This window comes from Mytilus californianus, unplaced genomic scaffold (genome assembly GCF_021869535.1).
Source record: "Mytilus californianus isolate M0D057914Y unplaced genomic scaffold, xbMytCali1.0.p SCAF_2, whole genome shotgun sequence".
Lineage (NCBI taxonomy): Eukaryota > Metazoa > Mollusca > Bivalvia > Mytilida > Mytilidae > Mytilus > Mytilus californianus.
In genome coordinates, this window is record NW_026262668.1 from 120,420,744 (window position 1) to 120,444,872 (window position 24,129).

At 31.4% G+C, this 24,129-nt stretch overlaps 2 protein-coding genes across 4 annotated transcripts in view; both read left to right on the forward strand.

The window, feature by feature from the left end:
• Nucleotides 1-24,129, forward strand: part of LOC127728683 (signal transducer and activator of transcription 5A-like) — an 87,153-nt gene that overhangs the window by 54,794 nt on the left and 8,230 nt on the right. For all 3 annotated transcript variants that reach the window (XM_052236293.1, XM_052236290.1, XM_052236291.1), the window contains exons 19-20: nucleotides 589-744; nucleotides 1,659-1,722. In XM_052236293.1, the coding sequence (XP_052092253.1) occupies nucleotides 589-744; nucleotides 1,659-1,722 (220 nt within the window). The remainder of the gene's footprint in view (nucleotides 1-588; nucleotides 745-1,658; nucleotides 1,723-24,129) is intronic.
• LOC127728717 (D(2) dopamine receptor-like) lies at nucleotides 5,993-13,006 on the forward strand. Its single transcript, XM_052236362.1, has one exon. The coding sequence runs from the start codon at nucleotides 7,800-7,802 to the stop codon at nucleotides 8,802-8,804; it is 1,005 nt and encodes a 334-aa protein (XP_052092322.1). The 5' UTR covers nucleotides 5,993-7,799; the 3' UTR covers nucleotides 8,805-13,006.

Sequence of the window (24,129 nt, forward strand, 5' to 3'; positions counted from 1 at the left end):
AAAAGACTAGTGTCTATACAATGTTTTAAGCTCTAAACAGTCTGTAAAAGTTGTAAAACAGAAACATTCAAAGATAAAACATCAACGATAAATTCTCAAAAAAAAAAAAAAAAAACATTTAGATATGACATAAGACAACCACTGACACGGTTTCTGACTTGTGACAAGCTCACAAATAAAACTTACTTTTGTGTTTACTGTCTTAAATGGATGTATATAGATTCTACCACTGCATCCAGTGTGATACAATATTTCTCCACTGCAATCAGTTAAATTTTCATATTTAAAATGTGAGGCTTGCTGTTCTTTTTAGATATTTAGAATTTAACTGTTTAGACTTGCAAGAGTTTGGGTGATGGAATCTTACTCTTATGATTTTTAGACTATATGCATACAAACTTTATTTAAAAGATGTGTAATTTATATGTGACGTCATCAGGCATGGTCGCTTTTTTGTGTGACATCACAATAGGAAATTCAGAGGAAAGCAAGAAATTTGATGTCATGTTTGAATTTGACCAAAGAAAAACTGAGATAAAAAAAACACAGGTTGAATATAAAAAAATAATCAACCTTCTTTTGTTTAAGGTGAAAGACAAGTGTGGAATTTGGCACCATATGGTACAAAAGAGATTAACATACGTACACTTGCTGACAGAATCAAAGATCTTCCACAGCTTACGCACTTGTTCCCAGACATACCAAAAGATCAAGCCTTCAGTAAATATTACACAACAGATACATGTAAGTAATTATTATAAGTGAATAATACTGTATAAATATAAAGATGTTATTATTACCTGTAAAAATTACAGTACAGACAAAAATACTATTCCTTCAATATTTATTTTAGTCTCACCTTTTGTACAATGTATAAAGCCACTCAATACAGAGTTGTGGTGGTTTCTTGTTTGATAACTTGCTTAATTGGAATAAAACTTATATTAAGATCAAAGAGAAAGGGAAGAGAAAGAAACTTTTGATTTTCGGGGCAAAAAGGTCTGAGTTCAAGGTTTGCTGTCATTAAACAAAACAAATTTTTTGTTGAAAAAATTGGTTCCAGAATTATAACTTAAGTTCCTTTTGTTGGTGTTTAAGGAAACTTATATAAATGAAATATACAGGAAAAAGGTAGAACCTAAAAAAAATTTAGGTCAATGTCACAGCTCATAAAACTGACTTTCATGTTTGGAATATTATTTGAGCATTTGCCTTCTCCTAAAAATAGTTTTATGCTTTTAAGAGGAGGTTCCAAAAGAGAGAACAACCTGTACAATCTAAGAAATATCTTTCAGTTTGTGCCATGTGTTTTCCTAAAAAAAATCAAAAAAAATTGGCCTTTAGAATTTTAGATACAATATGGTCATGACATATATAGTTTACATTCCTTTTCTCTTTGGTTGATAGTTGTCTCATTGGCAATCATGTCACATCTTCTTATTTTTATATAGGATGTGCAATAATGAATTCATTCCATTATTCCTAGTTATGAATATATCAAAAGGTAGAAAATTTAAAAAAAAAATCTCTTTTAAAATTTGAAAAGTTTGGTAATTCAAATACAAAACATCCTTGCCCAAATTATCCTGATTTGATGCCAAAGTAAATCGTCAGTTTTTTCCATGGAGTTTAACGCATTTGTTATTTTTCTTTTCCAGTGCCAGATATTAAAGACCCGGAGGGCTATATAAAAACCCACCTGATCAACACTCTCACTACACCGTAAGTATGATTACAGCAAGTTAAGAATGGAAAGTATGTTCCATGATCACTTCCACCATGGATTATTACTACTGTTGTAATTCTGTAAGTTTTCTGCAGGCTTTTTTTTAATTTATTTTCAGAAGCAAGTAGCAGCTTCAGCTGAGACAAAAACTTACAACTTTATTTTTTACTTTGCAATCATTATGTTGGTAAAAGGATAAGATATTGTTAATTCTTCTCTCTGCACACTTTTTATGCCAATATTAATCTTTCTGTTTCATTTGCACACAGGTCTTTGAAAATGTAATGTCATATACATATTATCATTGTAAGAGTAATCATACACCTCTCTTACAGGACAAACTTAAATGATTTTTCTTCAGTTTTCCCATTTATGACATTGAATGCTAGAGAGGATACTTTGTTTGTGACATTTAGAACTCCAGTGCTTTTCCTTTATCATTATGCAAACATTACACAGTGATTGCACATAAATTGAAAATTTGCACCTTTTATTTTTGACAGATTAGGCTTATTTTTGTCTCAGGTTTTCCATGTGTAGAACTTGGTCTGTTTTAGTCATTGAACACTATAAGAGGGCATCTAGTTTGTCTTATGTTCAACTCCAACAGTTTCCAACCAACATTCCTTAAACTTTTTACAGTGGTTGCCCCTATTCAAGATGTGCCCCTTTTATTATGGACAGATTTGAATTATTTTTTCTCACAAGAAGCAATTTTTTTCAAATTTTCAATTGAAAAGTAAGGTTGATTTGTCTTCCAATTAATTGCTAAGGCAGAGATATACATCTTTGTATTGAGATCACTTGTATTTGATTTATTTGACAAAAACACTAAGCACCAAGAATATCTTGCTATGTTTATTTATATCTGGCTTCAGTGTTAACAGGATTAAACCCTCCTAAAATATGAAGATTTTTTTAATTACCATATTCATGTATTTTGATTAGTTGATCCTGTGACATTTGACAAAAAACTTACACTTGAAAATGTTCTAATCTCTGTGGCACTGATGGCTGTTCTTCAAAACACCACAATAAGACCCACATCCAGAATTGGTATTGATCTTGATTCAGTCATTAGGAGTAATAAGATATTTGACAAACCTAATCATTACAAGGTATAACATGAGGGTACCCACATTGCACCTGTTTTGGCAGTTTATTTAAGAAACAAACAAAAGTTTCCAATCTGTGTTTATTTTGCGGATGTACCCTTATTTACTATATAGGTCAGCAAATTTAATTATGAATCCCACTGAATTAAAGAAAATGGGTTTGAACTGACTCTTAAACGATCCAAGATTTTGTAATGAGGAGTACCTAAATTGCACCCATGCTTAACAACACATCCTTAAAAATCAAATCACTGATGTTTGTTTTATTTCTTCACATTTTTTTTAAACAATTTAACAATAGTCCATGCTTATTATGCATTTGTATGAAATGAATGTCTGTTACATATTTTAATTTCTCACTTTTAAAAGTAGACTTTTTGTAAACATCTCATCCAACGTGTCCCTAAATTTAATTTTTTTCACTGGAGACTTTATCTGTTGATATATGATGTGACTGTTTTGTGTTTATTTAAGTACATTTAGCTATGTTGAAAGACGTGCAGAATGGCAAATCATAAAATTAGTAATTGTTTAGTCTCTAAGAAAAACTGTAAGATTTTCTCTGCTTTTTTACAAAATGGATGTAGTTTGGGTACTCGGTGCGATTTGGGTACTGTGATGTTACATGTTCTTCAGATAGAATTCACCATACCTAACACTGATTTTATGGTTCAGTAATAAACATGCAGTTTTTCCTGATTAGGTCAGTTTTCTGAAACTGTAAGTCATAAATGATTTCTACATCTGAACCTGACCTTATTTTAATGATTCATTGACTAATGTTAAGTAATTGTGATATTAAATCAACTATATATTTGATTGTAAGGATTTATGTCTGTCTGCCAGGGTTCACTGTGTCCACTGTTGTTAATCAAATTGATTTTTGTTTGTTTTTGTCAAACAGATAGCAAACCATTTCAGTAAATGTCAGTTTGATAAACCTTAAAAGTAGGAACAATCCCTTTGGAGAAATTTTTTATAGTTAAATTTGTTATAGAACCTATTTACATTATTTTTGACAATATTTTATATTATTTTTTTATCTTGAATTATTAATGTTCTGTAACGGTTTACAATCAAGATGCAATTAAATCTGATCATTAATGAATTTATTCTAAATTGTTATGTCTGGTACCTTTGACATTTGGCCACACACTGGCAAGTATTGAAATGACTCGAGAAGTCCTCTGTTATACAAACTGAATATTTCATAACAGGTGAATAAGTGAAAGGTGATTAGGTTGATATTTATTAATATGTTACATAAAAAAAAACGGCAGCTAATGATTTTTGGTAGAGTTTTTTTCATATTTGTTTGTCTCCTTTACAACTTAAGATATTTGCTATCGTTATTTTACACTTTTCCTTAAGGTTTATTAAACTGACATTTACTGAAATATCAAGGTTCCATGTTTTGCTTTATGTCTGACAAAAACAAACAAAAATAAAATCAATCTGATTAACAACAGTTGACACAGTGAACCCTGGCAGACAGACATAAATCAAAGAAGATAAAAACATCTTGTAAAGTTAATTTTGAAAATCTTAATTTTGTTCTACGCTTTCCATGTAAGCTGCAGCTTGATAATGTTGAGTTGTAGTGAGCAAGTGTGAAGAACATAAAATTTTCATAATTATCAGATAATTTACAAAATAATCGTTAATACCATATTGACCAAAGTCAAGAGTGATAATTTTTATAATGGTTTGTTATGTAAATAATATTGTCATAATCATTAGGTAATTTCCACAATAAAATTATGATATCACATAGACCAAAGTCACATTTTTATATGACCGCAAAAAATTTTGTGGCCGTATATTGGTATCACGTCGTCGTCAGCGTCATCTGAAGACATTTGGTTTCCGGACAATTACTTTAGTAAATGTAAATAGAAATCTATGAAATTTAAACACAAGGTTTATAACCACAAAAGGAAGGTTGGGATTGATTTTGGGGGTTATAGTCCAATTAGTTTAGGAATTAGGGGCCAAAAAGGGGCCCAAATAAGCATTTTTCTAGTTTCATGACAATAACTTGTGGAACGGTGTATGGATCTCTCTGAAATTATACCACAAGTTTACATACCACAAAGGGATGGTTAGGATTTGCTTTTGGGGGTTATGGCTCAAACTGTTTAGGAATTAGGGGCAAAAAAGGGGGAAAAACAAGGGTTTCCTGGTTAATGGACAATTAAAAAAAAGTACAATGTTATGTTTGAATTACCTCCCTTACACTGTTTTTAAATTATGTATAAAGAAATGTATTGTCTTGAGGTGATTAGCTGTCAATTTATTTTTAGAAGTTACTCTTTAAAAATGCTGATTAAGGAATATTAATTTTAGGCATGATTATGTATGTCATTTTCTATTTTAAGACTTTTATGATGTATTTAAATTTTGTAACTTCCAGACAATAACTTGTGTTTAAGTGTATGGATCTCTCTGAAATTATACCACAAGTTTCCATACCACAAAGGGATGGTTAGGATTGGCTTTGGGGGGATATGGCTCAAACCGTTTAGGAATTAGGGGCAAAAAAGGGGGAAAAACAAGGGTTTCCTGGTTAATGGACAATTTAAAAGCAGTGTAAGGGAGGTAATAAAAAAAAACAAAATTGTACAATGTTGTACTATGTTGGATTACCTCCCTTACACTGCTTTTAAATTATCTATTTAAGACTTAGATGATGTATTTAAATGGGAAGTTATGGTTGCAAACTCCATTGGAAATTTGAATTGAGATTATGACCATATCTTGAGGGAAAGAATTTTTTTTTTTGGAAAAGGGGGGGAGGAGTAGAAAAAAATGGGGGGGGGGAGAAATTGTGAGGGGGGGACAATTTTTTCTCATTTCAGATTTCAGTAATTGAAAAGAAAATTTCTTCAAATATTTTTTTTTTTTCCAAAAAAAAAGGGGGGGGGGGGTAAAAAAATTTGTTTGGGGGTGGGGATCAATTTGCAATAGCATAGTGTATTTCACAAAAGCAAAAAATTGAATATAAATTCAAATCATATAACCAATTCTAAGTTCTTTGACTACAGTTATTCTGTGTCAGAAACCTATTATGTGTCAAATATTTAATTACAATCCAATTCCAGACCTGTATCAAGCGTGAATATTGTGTCCATTTTTGCCCCAACTGTTCAGGGTTGGACCTCTGCGGTCGTATCCAGCTGCACTCGGCGAAGCAATTTATTGAGACTACAGTCATTGTCAAATAGACTAACCAGATACATGTCAAGTAAGTGAGTAGCATTTGGCAATTTTATGAAAATAATTGGACTAGAACAGCTTCTATTGACATGAATGCAATTATAGTTTGATACGCACATGTTAATAAATGTGGAAGAATGACATAATTGGAATCTTTTGGTGCTGTAGTACCAATTATTGTAGTGAAATGAAATGATTAACAATAAAACCTAAAATACTTATTTCTTTAGCTTTTAAGGTAACCTTTTTCAGTCTCATCCTGTAGTTAAAAAGCTTATAATCATAGTTAATTTTGCCTATAGCAAAACTACGGTAAAAGATGAGTTTTCTCTTCCGTGGAAAGGTTTGACCATTCCAGAGTACCTAATTACACTCCAGTTTTTCTAGGAATGGGTTGCTCGATCTTTGGTCACCTGTGAAGTGATTTGAATTTAAAATTGTATAATACATGTATTAAGTTTTATAATCAGAGAAGTTTTAGAAATACTTAGCAAGTAATGTTTAATATACAAGTATACATTATATAGAACTGCATCTTTGCTGCAATTTCTGGCAACAGTTATTTGATTATAAGTTCATTATGTGTTATATGTACATGTATGCTCTGTTCTGTAAATTAAAGTCTTTAAGTATCTGGTTCAGCCACTTTATTGTTCTAAACATTATAAGTATTTTCATAAAACCTATTTTGCTTGATGTGACCAGTGGTCAGGTGTAATTTCAGACTACCAGTAATTTACAAATCCTAGAACACAGTTATGTGACCTATCAGCTTCTAGTTTTATTTGATTGACAGATGAAAATCACACATCCTTGGACACATTCCTTTCTTTTCAAGATGATATTATAATTTTTCCAACAACTGGCCAGTTATTGGATTTTGAATATTTGTTATAAGGATAACGTCATAAATTGTGCCTCAGACAAGATTATAATTTGAAAATTTTATCTGGGAACAGACTCTATTGATTGGACTTCATTAATGTTTACATTGACAACAAATCATTGCATGCAATGGTATACAAAACATTGTCGAAAGCATTTGTCGTAACTTGAACAAATCTTTTTAAGATATAGCTGAAAGTGTTCATAAATTTCTTTATTGATAATTATTCACAATTATTGTCACAAGGCAGCTGTTAGGATTTCAGTCAATATTATCTTGATAAAAAATGATGTTCAGACAATGTTTGACTACAGATTTGTAAGGAATGATTTTCCTGAGATTTCTTATTATGGAACTGACTTCAGTAGTGAATTTTAAATGGTGAAAGTGTTAGACTGGATATGATGTGAAGGACAAGTCAAAACAAATAGGAGTAAGATCTTATGTGTGAACTACTTGTATATGTTTTTTTAAACTCTGCAGATTCATCAGACAAAAGGACATACATTAATATATTGTGATACAGAGTCTTGATTGGAGATGCAGCTCTAATGCCACAATCATTTGACATCATAACAGCTTATCTATTACTTTTGCTTGTTTTAGATGATTTTCTATGAATTGGAGTCATCTTTCTAAAGGAATATGATACTATCTATATTATAGTGAATATTAATAGCAGTATAAGGTGACAGTTAATGAATGGAAATGTAAAGAGCAAAGGTGTGAGTTGTGATATTTTAACTTCTCTGACTTAAATGTCTCAGACATGTACTTTTGTTTTGTGGCAGAATATTATATAGGAAGTTAATTATTACTCTTTGACAGTTTACAATAGACAATACTTGCATTTAAGATGGATAAAACTATAGTTATACCAATGAACATTTCACACACCCAGAATGATGGATTTGACTTCAAAGATACAAATTATCACTTTCCAGATTATTTTAATGTATTAGCCACTGCGTATTTGGCTATCATTGACATTTTTATCATAGTGGGGAACTTGTGGGTTATTTTTATAATTCTATCCAAAGTTCGTAAGAGTATGTATTTGTTGTCATCTTTGGTTGTTTCTGATCTTCTGACTGGTATTACCTCTATTCCTTTGTATCTTTTGTGGCTTCATCGTATTGATCTATTTGTATCACATCCTATGTGCTTCGGTTCTTTAATGACTTCATTGTTTCTATGTGCAGCCTCAATTTTGAATATTGTTGCCATGACAATTGAGCGTTACATTGCTATTTGCCACCCAATGTTTCACAAGTCTTTTGTAAAGGTCAATTTCAGAGTTATACTTTCAGTGACAATTTGTGGAATTTGGCTGACAAGTTTTCTTATAAGTCTCTTTTCTTTCATTTTCATGAAAACTGATTTCTTGATTTGCTCCTATTACAATGTTTATGATGGTCAGTTTCTGTTTTGGGCAATAATATTAGGAGTATTCAGCCCTTTCTGCCTTTTGTCATTTATGTATGTAAAAATGTTTCTTTCAGTAAAAAATTGCTTTAAAAGAGAAATTGTACAAAGAATCAGGTTAACAAGCTCTAGCTCTCAAACTCGTCAGAAAAACATTTACAAGGCCCTTAGGAAAATGGTGTCAACTCTATGTTTGGTTTTGATGTGCTTTGTGTTTTGTTGGTTTCCATTTTTTATTACAATATTTTTACGAGTGGTATGTAAAGAGTGTATACTGCCAATACTGGCTTATGAAATCATACTGTTACTTGGTATGACAAATTCTTTCACAAATCCTATCATTTATTGTCTAAGACACAGGTCATTCAGATTGTCATGGAGACGAGGAACATATGCTGAACAGGAAAGAAGTAACAGTCACAATTTTTCAGATTGATAAGTACTTAACTTCAGTTGGAAAACTAGTTTTCCATTAAAATACTTTATTGATTATTTCTGCTGGGTTCATTGTGTTAGTATGTTCTTGCACCTCTTCATTCATCTTTCTTGCAACAGCAACTCTGCATAAACCGATGACTAGATTTCAGTTAAATCTTCCCATTCCTAATGACATTCAAAAACTTATTAATAGGTTTAAAGAGAAGTTCATATTTAGGAGCTGTGGTTGCAGTTTATATTGTCAATATTTGTCTCAATGCTCCTGTTTACCTTACAAACCAGGTAAATATAAACAGGTGTCTTTCTAATGTGTTATGTGTAATTGACTATAATACTGTACCATCTTTATACACAGTAGGTCTTGCAAATTTGTTTGTTCCTATCTCATAAATATGTGCCCTTCACCCACTTTTATTCATCAAATCTGTCTTTAGTGTTCCCAAGCACAAAACAGAGCAGGGGACATTATCAGCATTGTTCTGGACCAGTTTAATCAACAATTTTTCAGGAGTTATTTTTGACTTTCACATTTTGTTATGCTGGACCTATAAAGCTACTATACAGTATGGGTTTTGTTCATTGTTGAAGGCCATTCTAATTGATTACAATGGATAGTTTTTTGTTGGCTATCAAACTACACTACCTTATTTTTATAGTGATCATCAGTGTTTGTTCTTGCTAAAAGTGATACATTTGCAACAAATTTCAGTTCTTGCTCAAGGCGATATGCTTGCATCAAATTTCCAAGTAGATTAGTTGCTTCAACAGTAATAGATAGTGATGCTATATTAAAGAGACAGTTAATTTCCTTATAAAAGATTTTCTAACAATGGAGGGTTCATAGTAGAAGTCAGCTAAAAAGACATGTGTTTTGATATGGGTTCAATCTTTCTCACAACCTTTTTGAGAGAATACAACTTATTTTCAAGTTTCTAGCTTATGTTGTATTGTGCTGATTTACTCTTCTTTGCAGTGGTTTAAATAGGTAATTCTCTAGGTTTATCAATTTATTTCAGTTTATCATTCAAAAATTTCATTTTATGCAACACAACCCTCTTTACAATCATTTTATTTTGGTACTATACTTAACTATCATATACTAACTTTTGACCCTTTAATAGATCATAATTATGAGAATGTGTATACTATATTGTGATGGTTTATAATCAATATGTCTCCTATCCTAAATCATTTGTCAACTTATGTCTGAAGTGTATGAAGATTTATTAGTTATTAACTGATGTAGAATATTAAACTGAATCCCTTAAATAATGCCTAATAGAATTGCCATTACTATGCTGTTTTGTTTGATATAATTATTTGATTGCACCTTTGAAAGACAATTGTCATTAGAAGGAAATAAAACATATGAAACAGCATTAGTAAATTGGTTTTGGTAGGATTAGTTTATTGGAGTTCTGGGATAGAGGATATTTCAATGTTAAAAGGGTCGTAGTAAGTGGCATTTTTCTGTGCATCAACCTAGTCTTTTGCAAAGATGATTTAAAGCAAATGAAATATCATTTAAACAGATTGCCAATTAAAATATTGGACCACACTTTTCTACTTTGACACCCTCAACCCTTGAAAAGCTAAGATCAAGTGACATTATTTAAAAGTTGTTATTGCATGCAGATGATGTGCTGTTTATCCCAACAATGTATAGCTTTCTGACAATATAGTGTGGAACTCAGAAATAAAAAGTAATCAGGGACTTCTGTATAATGGGCAGTTAAATCTTACTATGTTGTGTAGATATTGGATGTAGGTTTATGAGATGACTACCTTTGTAGATAAGTAATACATGTAAGCTTCCATTCTTAACATATAATTTAACAGGAACTTGTGCTAAAAATAACTAGTTAAGCTGAAACTGCTTCATTGAAAATTTTCCATTTCTTGTTATCATTGTAAGATAGTGTCCCATGGTTGGTGATAGTCAAATTTCTTTAAAAAAAGAAGATTATGTAATGTAAATCATATGCATTAGATTACGGTATTAACTTATACAACAAGCTTTCAATCCTTGTGTTTTATATAAACTCCATTTCAACACAACACATCAAATGTATATAGGCTACTAAAGAAAAATAGAATTGCTGTTTTTTAGAAATCTTTATACTGAAGATTTACAATGGAGTTAAATAATATGCTACACAATTATAGCTTGTATTATAGATTTTGTAACTACTTGTATATGTAGAAGTGGAAAATTGAACTGTAATTGGTCATTTAAAGGGAAAACTTTGTAGCAGCAAAAGAGATCATCTACATGTATTCACTTTGCTTTTGTAAAATTTATTTCTGTAAAAAAATATGTATTGCAAAATGTTTGTATTAAATATTTTTTAATGTCCTTAATGGTTTTAAGGTAGTTATTTTCTTAATTATCTGTTAATTGTTAATATATCATACGTTATTGTACTCTTTTATTATTGTTGATGTGAAATAAATATGTTATGTTCTGAGCTTTTGGGTTTAGTGAAATTAACAATGAAATATTTTTATTTACCTACATAAATTCACCATTTTACTAATATTTGATACTTTTCAATGATTTTCTTCTCAAAAGTTCGAACCAGACTCAATAGTGACAGTTCAAGACAGTTCAAACAATTCCAATTCCAATGGACATTTATTTGTCTTTCTTTGGCAGATGAATTAATAGTCAATACTTGTTATACCCTTGGAGGGGTAAACTGGTTTAGCTCTGTGTGTCTGTCTGTCTGTCTGTCTTTGTGGAAATCTTTATACATTATCACAAATAACCTATAATTTGAATATTTAGTTTATTATTTTTGGCTAATTCAGTGTAAATGTCAACCCTTAAAAGAAAATGTTTTCATAACTATACCCCTGCTTTGAAGAAGGGGGTTTACAGTATACCAGTGATGGACAGTGAAACTCAGATCAGGATATTGGGAAATTTCGGTTTTGAGTTTAAACCTCAGATCAGGAGGTTTTTTTATGGCCCTGCAACAAAGTTGCCAAAAGGGCCATATAGTTTTACCCTTTCCGTCATTCCACAACAAACAGTTATACAGACTTTTTTCTAAACCCCTACACATATTGAGCTGATTTTTAGTATGTGAGTCTACTATGGTGAGTTACAGATTGAATTTAGGTCTGGTTCCGCTCCACTGATTTGTGGCGAAATTACTGGGTTTGGACTTTGAAAATTTCTTGAAAATAACAGCTATTTGTATTTTCATTCTAAAAATGGCTTCAAGCTTTTTTTTTTGCAAGCAGGGCCATTTGTGTTGTTCCAAAACATCTGATGTCAAAATTGTCTTTTTTGTGTGTTTTTTCTTCAATCTTCCATCTGAATGTAATAATATCACTGTGTTTACAGTACCCTTGTAGTCTGTCTATTTGAATGATATTAGTTGAAAGAATTATTGAGAAGATTCTATTTCTGGCTTGGATTTTGATAATACTGGTTTACCTCTGTCTATCTGCCTGTCCCATAATATGTTTGTCCCAATTTTCTCAGGAACTACAAATCAGAGATTCCTGAAATTTGGTATAAACATGTCTCCTGTGAGTTACATTTTCAAAGTCATCACTCATCAACTTCCTGTTTACTGCACCTACACATTTCACTTTGATAAATATAAGTATATGTCATTGAGACAGCAACCAAACAACTAAAAAAAACCAAAGACATCTTGAGGGCAATGTACAGTCTTCAACTTAACACAACCAAATCGTTTCTAACTTCTTAGGAATGAAGATTTCAGTGCCATCTATTTTGTGCTGATTAGGAGTAATACATGGTGGCAATGATGGCACATAATCTCAATTGAATCATATTTTCTTTGTTGTTATACGACCGCAAAAAATTTTTGCAGTCGTATATTGGTATGACGTTGGCGTCGTCGTCGTCCGAAGACACATTGGTTTTCGCACAATAACTTTAGTTAAAGTGAATGGATCTCTATGAAATTTTACCATAAGGTTCAATACCACAAAAGGAAGGTTGGGATTGATTTTAGGGGTTATGGTACCAACAGTTAAGGAATTAGGGGCCAAAAAGGGGCCAAAAATAAGCATTTTTCTAGTTTCCAGACAATAACTTGTGGAACGGTGTATGGATCTCTCTGAAATTATACCACACGTTTCCATACCACAAAGGGATGGTTAGGATTTGCTTTGGGGGGTTATGGCTCAAACCGTTTAGGAATTAGGGGCAAAAAAAGGGGGAAAACAAAGGTGTCCTGGTAAATGGACAAATACTTTAGTACAAAACATAATTTAAAGCAGTGTAAGGGAGGTAATTCAAATACATCATTTGAATTACCTCCCTTACACTGCTTTTAAATTATGTATACAGTAATGGTTAATGAACAATTAAGACAATTTAAAAGCAGTGTAAGGGAGATAATCCAAATACGTTTTGATTACCTCCCTTACACTGCTTTTAAATTATGGTTAAAGAAATGCATATTTATAAAGGAAGACCAGTAAAAATATCTGCAAATGTTGCATGTTTTTTTTTTTTACAAAAAAATCCATATGACAGATTTGACACCATATTTTAAATTCTATTATAAAATAGATTAAGTTAGCACTATGGTAAATTTAAATGGGTAATTATGGTTGCAAACTCCATTGGAAATTTGAATTGAGATTATGACCATATCTTGAGGGAAAGAATTTTATGGGGGAAAAAGGGGGGGGGGGGGGGTCAATTTTTTCTCATTTCAGATTTCAGAAATTAAAAAGAAAATTTCTTCAAATAATATTATTTTTGCAAAAATAAAGTGTGTGAGGGGGGGAGGGGGGTCAATTCGCAACAGCAAAGTGTATTGCACAAAAAATTGAATATAAATTCAAATCATATAACCAATTCTAAGTTCTTTGACTGCAGTTATTTTGTGTCAGAAACCTTTTATGTGTCAAATATTTAATTACAATCCAAATTCAGACCTGTATCAAGCGCGAATATTGCGTCCATTTTTGCGCCAACTGTTCAGGGTTGGACCTCTGCGATCGTATCCAGCTGCGCTCGGCGAAGCAATTTATTTTTTCAGTGAAACAACATTGCCAATCTAAAACAGAGAAATATGGAAGGACATTCATACAAATATTTCATATTGCGTATTATTCCTCAAAAACATTGCTGTCCATCTCAATTAATGATTCTGATCTTTGAATATTCAATAAATTATCTGCAACTGCTGTGCCAAATCATATGAAACTTTATATTGATTGTTTGCTGACCCTTTACAAATATTCTTAATTCCTTGCTCATTGATTATTATTTGGCTTATGAAGGATGAGGGGCATGTTTGTTTGTAATTGTTTGATTCGTAATATCTTTGAATTTGTTTCAAAAGGGAAAGTGACAAAAAAATGGTTTTTATTATTAAAAATTAGTAAATAAGATATTAACATTATTTTTTGAACTTTTTTGAGAACTCACATTTAAAGGAGTAGGTTCGGTAAGGACCATATTTGGCCCCGATTATTAAGTTCAATTTTTCAAGATAAGGAATGTTTTAAGTTGATGAATGACATGTAAGAAAGTTAAACAGAACTGTTTTTGTCGAAGTTTTATTTTAAATCCCAAATAGGCCAAAAATAGAGATTTTTTTTTGCAAAATTGTCTGGATTTAAACCATATTTAGGACTAGGAAACAAATATTACAAACATTATTTTAAAAGATCTTTTTATGTCGATGCATACACTCTATGGTTCCTGTCTAAAAAATCAATGGTAAATTAGCCTAATGCTATTTGTGACCTAGTGACTAGCATGTCTAAGGAAATGCCTGTACCTATTTAGAATATGACAGTTGTTTTCCATTCGTTTGATGTGTTTGAGCTTTTGATTTTGCCATTTTATATAGGACTTTCCATTTTGAATTTTTGAATTTTTGTTATTTTATCCTTTATACAAGTATGTAAATTTTCAACAAAAAGACATATTTTCTATCTAGTCATTGTATAAGCTATGATTCATTGTGATATTGGTCAATAAATCCTAGTATGTAATTGTGCTAGAAATAGGGGCTATTTTAGGGCCTTATTGAATTTTTTCCTTTTCTCTTGCAGTTTATGATTAATCAAAAATCAACTTGCCTAACATAATGTTTGGAAAGCCTATAGTGAAAATATTTCATATTGTTCTAATCAGATGTAAGATATGGCAGGCAGAAGCTATTTTTGTTTCTTTCACATTTCCTTTTTGAAGAAATTCTAAGACTTAATCCCATCAGACTTCATAAGTATGATGATGGAGAAAATTAAAGAATCCTTGTAGTGATCAGATGGCATACATGGTATTAATTAACTTACACTTACCCAACCTTGAAGAAAACCTTCATAATTGATCAAGTGTTAATTTGATTTCCTGAATCAGATGAACTTCAAAGAATTCAATATACGGAATTGTACAAACAATTTATATAACTGGCTAAGTTTATGTAATTTGTAAGCCCAGAACATGGCAACAGAATAAGTATTTTTTAGCTCATCTGGCTGAAAGGCCAATGAGCTTTTTTCACGACTCTGCGTCCGTCATCCGTTGTCTGTTAACTTTTACAAAAATCTTCTCCTGTGAAACTACTAGGCCACATTTATCCATTATTAGGCTATGTAGTTTAATAAATGTGTCCGATGACCATGCTTGCTTATCAAGATGGCTGACAGACCTAAAAATAGAACTTTGGGGAAAAATGCAAGTTTTGCCTATTATTTTGAAAACCTCTTTAAATAGAGAAATTCTTACAGGAGCAAAAATGTTCAGAATGTTGAGCTCTACCAATTGTCTATTACGTCAAAACTGTCAGACGACTTCTTATAGGAGTTATTGCCCTTAAATGATGAATTTTACCATGTTTTAAAATGTTTTCCTATTATCTATAAATTATTAAAGTTAGACAGAAACTTAAATAGCAAAAAATGATCAGCAAGATAAGATCTACAAATAATTCAACACGACAAAAACCGTCAGACAACTCCTCATTAGAGTTGTTACCCTTGAATGATGATTTTTGATTCAGCCATGCTTGATCTATGCGATCACCCTGTTTTTGGAGATGGTGCAGAATACTAAGTTGAAGACATGTCATGAAACTAATTATGTGTTTTTATGACTTGCAGAAACTTTCTACATCATTTTAATCATCAACTGCCAACTTTTGACATGTTATTTGCCCTTAAATTAAGAAAAGATTGGTCAAACAACCCTTTTATTTTAGATATACACTTGCATATAGTTCCTTTGTAAATCAAAATTTATAATGATTTACTATTTATGAATTTATATGAAAAAGTATTTTTACATCAATTGAATCAGTTGATAACAATTTTGAAAGTATTATAGAATCATGTGCATAACAGCGTAGATGAGACCATTGATTGGCGCGCTAAAATATCCCATTGACTGGGTCAGATTAGGTGAACGTTCGTCTGTAACGCCCACTATTCACGACATATTTGTTATAGACATTTAAACTATGGGGTCACCAAAGGGTCTCAACGCCTAAATAAAATGATTCGAAAACAAAACTAATCAGGAATAACCTTTGTGTTTTGATTTATATTGAATACTTAAATGTTCTTTACTTGTGTTTTTGTTATGTTTTGATAATCAATTTTTATGATATCGCACGTTCTTTCAGCAAAAAAAGGATTTTACTGGCTTTAAAAGTTACAATGCATGTGTTGATTATTATCTTTTTTCGGACGTCAAAGCGATTTAACAATTGCGGTTGTCCAATTATGTCATCTTTTAACTTTTATCTGGTCAAAATTTTATTTTAAAACGAATGCATGATCAACTTTTTAAAAGTGTGCAAACACAAAACATATAGACAAAATATACTTCTGTCCTGTCTTTTTCGTACTTGCAAGTTTTTGGACAGTAAAAAGGCTATTTGGATCAAGCCTTGTGAAATTTGCATTTTCGTTTTTGAATGGGTAAAATGTATAGTTTGGTGAACTTTTCTTCTAACTACTATACTTGTGAAAAACCCTTGGCAACATAAACATATTCAGCTTTTTTTTTTAATCGACCCAATTTACATAGTAATGGACGACATCGTACATTTTATGATCGCAAATAAAATACGTATATAGTATACTGTGCACTGTAGTTCGTATATTGATTTTTTCTTTTGTTAATGGATTTTCCCGTCTTTCTGGGAGCGATTATTTGTTATTGACTCCTTAAGCTTACTCGCATATTTAAAACCAAGACTTGCAAAAAAAAATGTCCAAACAAACCTTGATTTTCCTTTTTTTTAAACATACATCTCAGCCATAGATAAGGACTTAAATTCGCCAGGTCTTTAATTTTAAGTTAGTGAGTTGACCAAAGTAACATTGCGGACCATTTGCCAGTTTCCATGCGGTATCCGTGTTTTTTCACTCGCTCCGTTCTGCATCCACTCATCTTTCGAGTTTGTCATGACAAGGCAATTTGAAGCTTTCATGCTATACAGTGTGTGTTTTGCTTATTGTTGAAGGTCGTACGGTGACCTATATTGCTAACGTCTGTTGACCGCTGGAAGGGATTTGTCTGATTGTCTATCACACCACATATTCTTATTTTTATAATGCAGTTATATCTATAATAAAATTGAGAATTGAAACGGGGAATGTATCAAAGAGACAACAACCCGACCAAAGAGCAGAAAATTTGTTTTTCGTTAATTGTTTTGTTGTAGATTAGGCCGTTGGTTTTCTCAATTGAATTGTTTCATATTTTTCATGTCGGGGACTGTTGTAGCCGACTATACGGTATGGGTTTTTCTCATTGTTGAAGGCCGTACGGTTGCCTATAATTGCTTACATCCACTTCATATGAACTTTGGTGGATAGTTGTCTTATTAGCAATCATACCACATCTCCTTATTTTTATATAAAGTTGTATCAATTGTGACTTTAGATACATTGGTGTATTGATTTTTGTTTGCGTACAACGTCTAGTGTCAAATTTGTCATGCATGTTTAGGACTATTAAATATATTGCAGATAGTTTCGTAATTAAACAGCTTTAGATCTGTTATCTGACAATAATACATAAAAAGATAAAAGGTAGGAAAATTAAGAGACCACAACAACAAAGACCATCGAGTCCTGTCCATAAATAGTAAAATAGACGTTTAATCAACAATGAACAACACAAAACCCGGATAGCCGGACGTTTGGCTCAAATTTAGTGGGGCTAATCCAGTTTAACATGCAATCCCTCCCTGGCTAGACTTGGTGCAGACACACAATCCAGTGGGTTAAATCAGTATAACATGCACCCTCCCCAGCCCGACTTTGGCACAATATGTAGCGGTGTATTGCTGTGTGTTTGTTTAATCTACATAGGCTAGAGGTATAGGGGAGGGTTGAGATCTCACTAAACATGTTTAACCCCGCCGCATTTTTTGCTCCTGTCCCAAGTCAGGAGCCTCTGGCCTTTATTAGTCTTCATTTTGTATGTTTTTTAATTTTAGTTCATTTATTTGTTTAGGAGTTCAGTGTGACGTCCATTTTCACCTTCGGGTGCGGAATTTTCTCGCTGTGTTGAAGACCCATTGGTGGCCTTCGGCTGTTCAAAGTTGTTTACTCTTTGGTCGGGTTGTTGTCTCCTTGAAACATTCCCCATTTCCATTCTCTATTTTAACATGTAACCTTTCAAACTTTTTTTGTCTGTTTTGATTATATTTGGCAATAAACAATAAAAGAAAAATAAACTACACAGCGCAGCTTCCAACAGGATTACAACAAGAAAATTAATTTTAAAAATGCGGTCAACAGTCAAAATTTATTAATATTATTAAAATTATTTAAAACAAATCTTTTAAAGTTTTGTGAAAAGAAAGTTTCATTTTATGTATCGAAATGTGTAACAAGTAATCATTATTTAAATCCCCACTGGAAGGCCTCTGACAGACTGAGTGAGCGTAAAATCATTGTTATCAATAGCCAATGACAAACAAGTTAAAGGTAATTTATTCAGTATTATTACCAACAAAAGTTTTACGGTTGTCTACGCTGTTATGAAAACGATTCTATTATTATCTTATGCTTGTGTTAGTTTTTGTTCTATGAAATTAAGGTCAACATGTGTGTTGATATATCTAAGTTGATTCCCACACTTTTTTGAAATGGTATTACTCTAATTCTATCCATAGGCAAGTAAGAGTCAGTATGATTATAAACTGTTATGATTTTCAAATAACTACACTCAAAGGTGTAAGTATTAATTGGAAACAACCCCAGTCTTAATTCACCACATTTAATATCTCCTGACCTGTTGCATAATTAAATAGGCACAATTTATTACACACCTAACCTGGGACTATTATACTAATGGGACTGGAAACTGATCGATCTGTTGAGATTTCATTGCCTGATAGCGGATTATTGATTTTTTGTTTTGATTGACAGCTTATTGTGTCGTGTAGTAAATTAGCATTCGGTACATGAATGTAAACAATAGATTTCGGCAAACAAGTCTGCATATATATAATACTGTTAAAATTGGTGGATTTGAAATAAAAAAATAATTATTAAATTAATTAGTTTAAATGCAAAAAATATATATTGTTTACAAAAAATTATTAATAAGTAGTCAATATATTAGTGTTGAAAATAAACCAGATATAGTCGAAATGCTGGCGCTTTACTTGACCGCTAAGAAAACAACGTGTCAAAGGTTAACAGATCATAATTAATCCTAAAAACAATAAGTGCGCAATAAAAACAATGTTTACAATTTCAGTTCATAATTAATTCATATAACAAAAGTTACCCGGGTCTCATAAAGATATAGCCACATTGTTTTGAACTTTTGTGAACTTCGTGTTTACACCAAAATTTCAATATGGCTGTGAACGGGCCTACTTTTGTAGTTCTAATTATGGAACCTAGTGTACATATTTTCACGAAGTTATATGCTAATGCCACCAGAAGACCATTACTAAGCAAAATTATCCCTGATTATAATAAAAATATTGCGCACATAAAAAGGAGTAGGTAATTTTATAGGAACAGTATAATTTATTTGAGCCGTGCATGTGGGTTCCGGTTGTAATGAGAAAGAGATTTATATTCCACTTTTTATTTTAAAAAGTGACAATAAAAATAGGCATATCCAAACTATAACCTATAAATATGATTTTACAACAACTGAACTTGCGTATCTTTTCAATCAACAGTTATAAGAAATTTTATGAATCATATACTTTTTTCCACATCATCCCCACGATATTTTCATCCTGAAAATACACCTTTCCACTCTCCTGTCAATCATCAGTTAATTGACCAATCACATGTGGTGAATTTACCACATGTGTAAACATTTGGTAGCAGCACGTGTTGTCGGCCATAACCTCGGTCAAACATTCTCATCTAAACAGTTAATTTGATCTAACATTTCTTGAAATTTTCACAATTAAATCGTCCAGAATTTGTTTTTGGGAAAGGAATCAATGTTAGAGGGTAAAGGAAGGTCAATTTGTCAACTTGAAACAATAAAAAGTTTGTTTCAATGTATGAAAGTTATTAATAAATCAATTAAAAAGGAATATAATGGCAGTGCTTATTGTTTTTGAAAAATTGTTTACATGCTATTTTGAAAAATAAAAATATATATATTCTGAAACACAAGATTTCAATTGGTATACAAACTGAGTTGAAATTGATATTTTTTTCATTAATTTAAAAGTTTATACAATAAAACATGCAAGTTAGTATGTAAAACTTCTGGAAATTACAATTATAATATAGTAAAGATTCAGCAACAAAATAATTGACACCTTTCCAATTTCAATTACATAGAACAATTCATCCCTAACTTTATTCAAATGTTAAAATATTTGTACTTGTAAGCAGTTTAAACTGAAAACTTCAGGGTATTGATCATCTTTTGGATTGACAGATTTTATACAAAATTTTAATTTTCCAGTATAATATTTATACAAGAACTAGTCCATGTTCTTTAACAATCAAATTGTTTTAGAGATAATGTAAGTTTTTCCACCTTAATATTAATCTGGATGAAAAATTATATACAACCTCATTGGAATGAGATGGAAATAAGAATTGCTGATCTGAAAGTCTGCATGGAATGATGTAGTGAATCAGATATTTGTAGTCTTTTTGTGTACAAAATGTATAAAAATGAAAGTAGTTATGTTTGTAATGCCCTCATCGCTAGCATTTTGTTATAAGACCGAGGGGAAACTGAAATAATAGTAAAAAAAATATACTTCAATAGATGCTTCATAACAAGTAAGATAATGTTTAATTTTGATATCACTTTGGTCTACTGTGAGAGTATTTGCTGATTGTACTTGACCTTTTTTCAAATTTTGTGTATGAATTAAAAAACAAATGAAAGGATGTGAGAAGTATCGGATATATTTTATTTTCTTAATTTGAAAAAAGGGTGAGTACAATGTGTAAAGATTCCTGTTAAGGACAAAAGTTGTATATAGATTTAAAACAAAGACGAACTACAATGACCAAATATTCATGTAAGCAAATAATAAATTAATTTTCATTTCTTCTTTATTTTTTACTTAGTGATAGAATTTTAATTATCATAAGTTGTCTATGGATATAAAAAAAACAAAACCAGTTAAATGTTATTTGATAAATAATCTAATAGCTACTGGAGCAAGGATGCTTGTTTTACAAGTTGACCCATGCTGTGTTTGTCTACACAGTAAACACACTTATCAGCATTCATTAGCCATGCTTAATTAAACCTGTAATTTATCTTATCAATCATGCAATATTATATTCTATATCTAGTTGTTAGATTATATTTTTGGGGAATGAGGGTAATTTAATAGCTTGAAATTTGCAAAAGTATTTTAATTGTTTCTTTTTATTCAATATAAATAGACATAATTTCTTCAAAATGTTATAAATTTATCTCTCAACTCTTCAGGAGTAACTATTTCATCATACTTTAACACAAAAACAAATATATGAACAATAAATTGCTCTTATTTATATTTGTTATAACAAAATTCTTTACTTTGTTATTATTCAATGTTCATAATAACCGCCATTTTGTTGATTAGCTTGACCTAGGATGCTGGGTTGCCATGTGTTGCTAAGGGGGGCGGGGCATACCAGTAGAAAATGGAAAGGTGTATTTGAATCTTTATGTGTCATTTTTTACACTTAAGACGGGATTTGGTGATTAATAACAACTGTCAAAGATCGAGATATCTTTTATCATTATAGTAATCATGTTTATATTAAGGATTATCATTTCGAATAACTATAAAATAAAAAAACAAATTACCAAAATTATAAGCACGCTGTCACTGTCAAAACAATATGGCGTATCGATAAATAGTGCAGGTAAAGTCTCGTTCTAACGACTGTGATGTTGATATTATTACACTGATTGGTGTAACGGTTTCCAGTCCCGTAAGTATAATAGTCCCAGACCTAACTGAATACACACATTCTTGACCTCAATAGTAAACCTACAAATGTATTATTTATTCTAATCTACACTACATTAAAATATTCTGTTAATTTTGCTAGCTACCTGAATGATTAATCAGGCGTGGTTTTTTTTCAAAGAAAAGACAAAAAATGTAAAAATATGTATAAAAAATGCAAGCAAATTTTATTTCACTTGTAAAATCATTGTCATTATCATCTGACATAAGTCAATAATCAAGATCTAATTAATTAGTTACAATTATCAGAAATTTGGTTGAAACAATAAACAAAATTGCATAACTCTTACCTGAGCATTTTCTGCAATAAAATTTATTTGTTTGTTCTGCATTTAACAGTAATTGGAAATATCTCGGCATTAGGTTTTGTACATTTAAATTTGAATACAGGAAATGTATTTTTTCTTAATGAAGAATGAACACCAATTTAGATAAAAAATTAGTTATTATTTTTTTTCATTATTGTTGTTGAGAAAGTGCATTCCCAAGGCCTCTTTCTGGAAATTATTAAGCCAGTTATTATTAATGGCATATAAAAAAATATATTATTTGTTTGATGATTTCCCTTTCCATTCATGTCAATACCATTAAATTGCAAATATTTATAAAAAAAAAAAATCTGATAGAGTCTAAAATTGAAATATCAATATATATATATCATTATTTGCATTAATATTGCGAAATTCCTTACCTGTGGGCAATAACATAGAAATTTAACAGTAAGATTGGAAATGAAAAGAGAAAAAAATATTGAAAAAATATGGTCAGAAAGAATATCAGACTAGCTATGAATATGGCTGGATCACAACATGGACGATGCTTTGATTACCAATTTTTTTGCGTATTTGCGGGGGCATTAATAGTACCCTTTTTAAAAAGGAAAAATTATCAGCAGGATAAGATCTACATATATGTCAAGATGACTGAAATTGTAAGTTAACCCATAATAGAGTTGTTCCCCTTTAATGCTGATTTTACTGACAGTGATCATTGTTGAAGATGCAGGTGAACAACACAGGCTCTTCAGAACTTCTAGTTATAAGTACTATTTATCTCCCTGCAGAGGGGGAATAGTATTTTTCTTTCATTAGTATCTCCTTGCAGAGTTGAATAGAATTTTTCTCTCATTGGTATTTCCCTGCAGAGGGGGAATAGTATTTTTCTTTTATTGGTATCTCCTTGCAGAGTGGAATAGAATTTTTCTCTCATTGGTATTTCCCTGCAGAGGGGGAATAGTATTTTTCTTTCATTGGTATCTCCTTGCAGAGTGGAATAGAATTTTTCTCTCATTTGTATCTCCCTGCAGAGTTTGATGGTATTTGTCTCTCATTTGTATCTCCCTGCAGAGTTTGACGGTATTTGTCTCTCATAGGTATTTCCCTACAGAGGGGGAATAGTATTTTTCTCTCATTGGTATCTCCCTGCAGAGGGGGATAGTATTTTTCTCTTGTTGGTATCTCCCTGCAAGGGGGAATAGTATTTTTCTCTCATTGGTAACTACCTGCAGAGGGGGATAGTATTTTTCTCTCATTGGTATCTCCATGCAGAGTTTGATGGTATTTGTCTCTCATTGGTATCTCCCTACAGAGGGGGGAATAGTATTTTTCTCTCATTGGTAACTACCTGCAGGGGGGAATAGTATTTTTCTCTTGTTGGTATCTCCCTGCAAGGGGGAATAGTATTTTTCTCTCATTGGTATCTCCCTGCAGGGGGGGGGGGGGTAGTATTTTTCTCTCATTGGTATCTCCCTGCAGAGAGGGAATAGTATTTTTCTCTCAATGGTTGATAATTTTATACAATTGTCCAACTGATATTTAGAATGATTTAAACCTCTTGTAAGTTTAATTGTCTTGCACATTTAACTAGTAATTGCAGGTGTTACAGTTGGTAGCC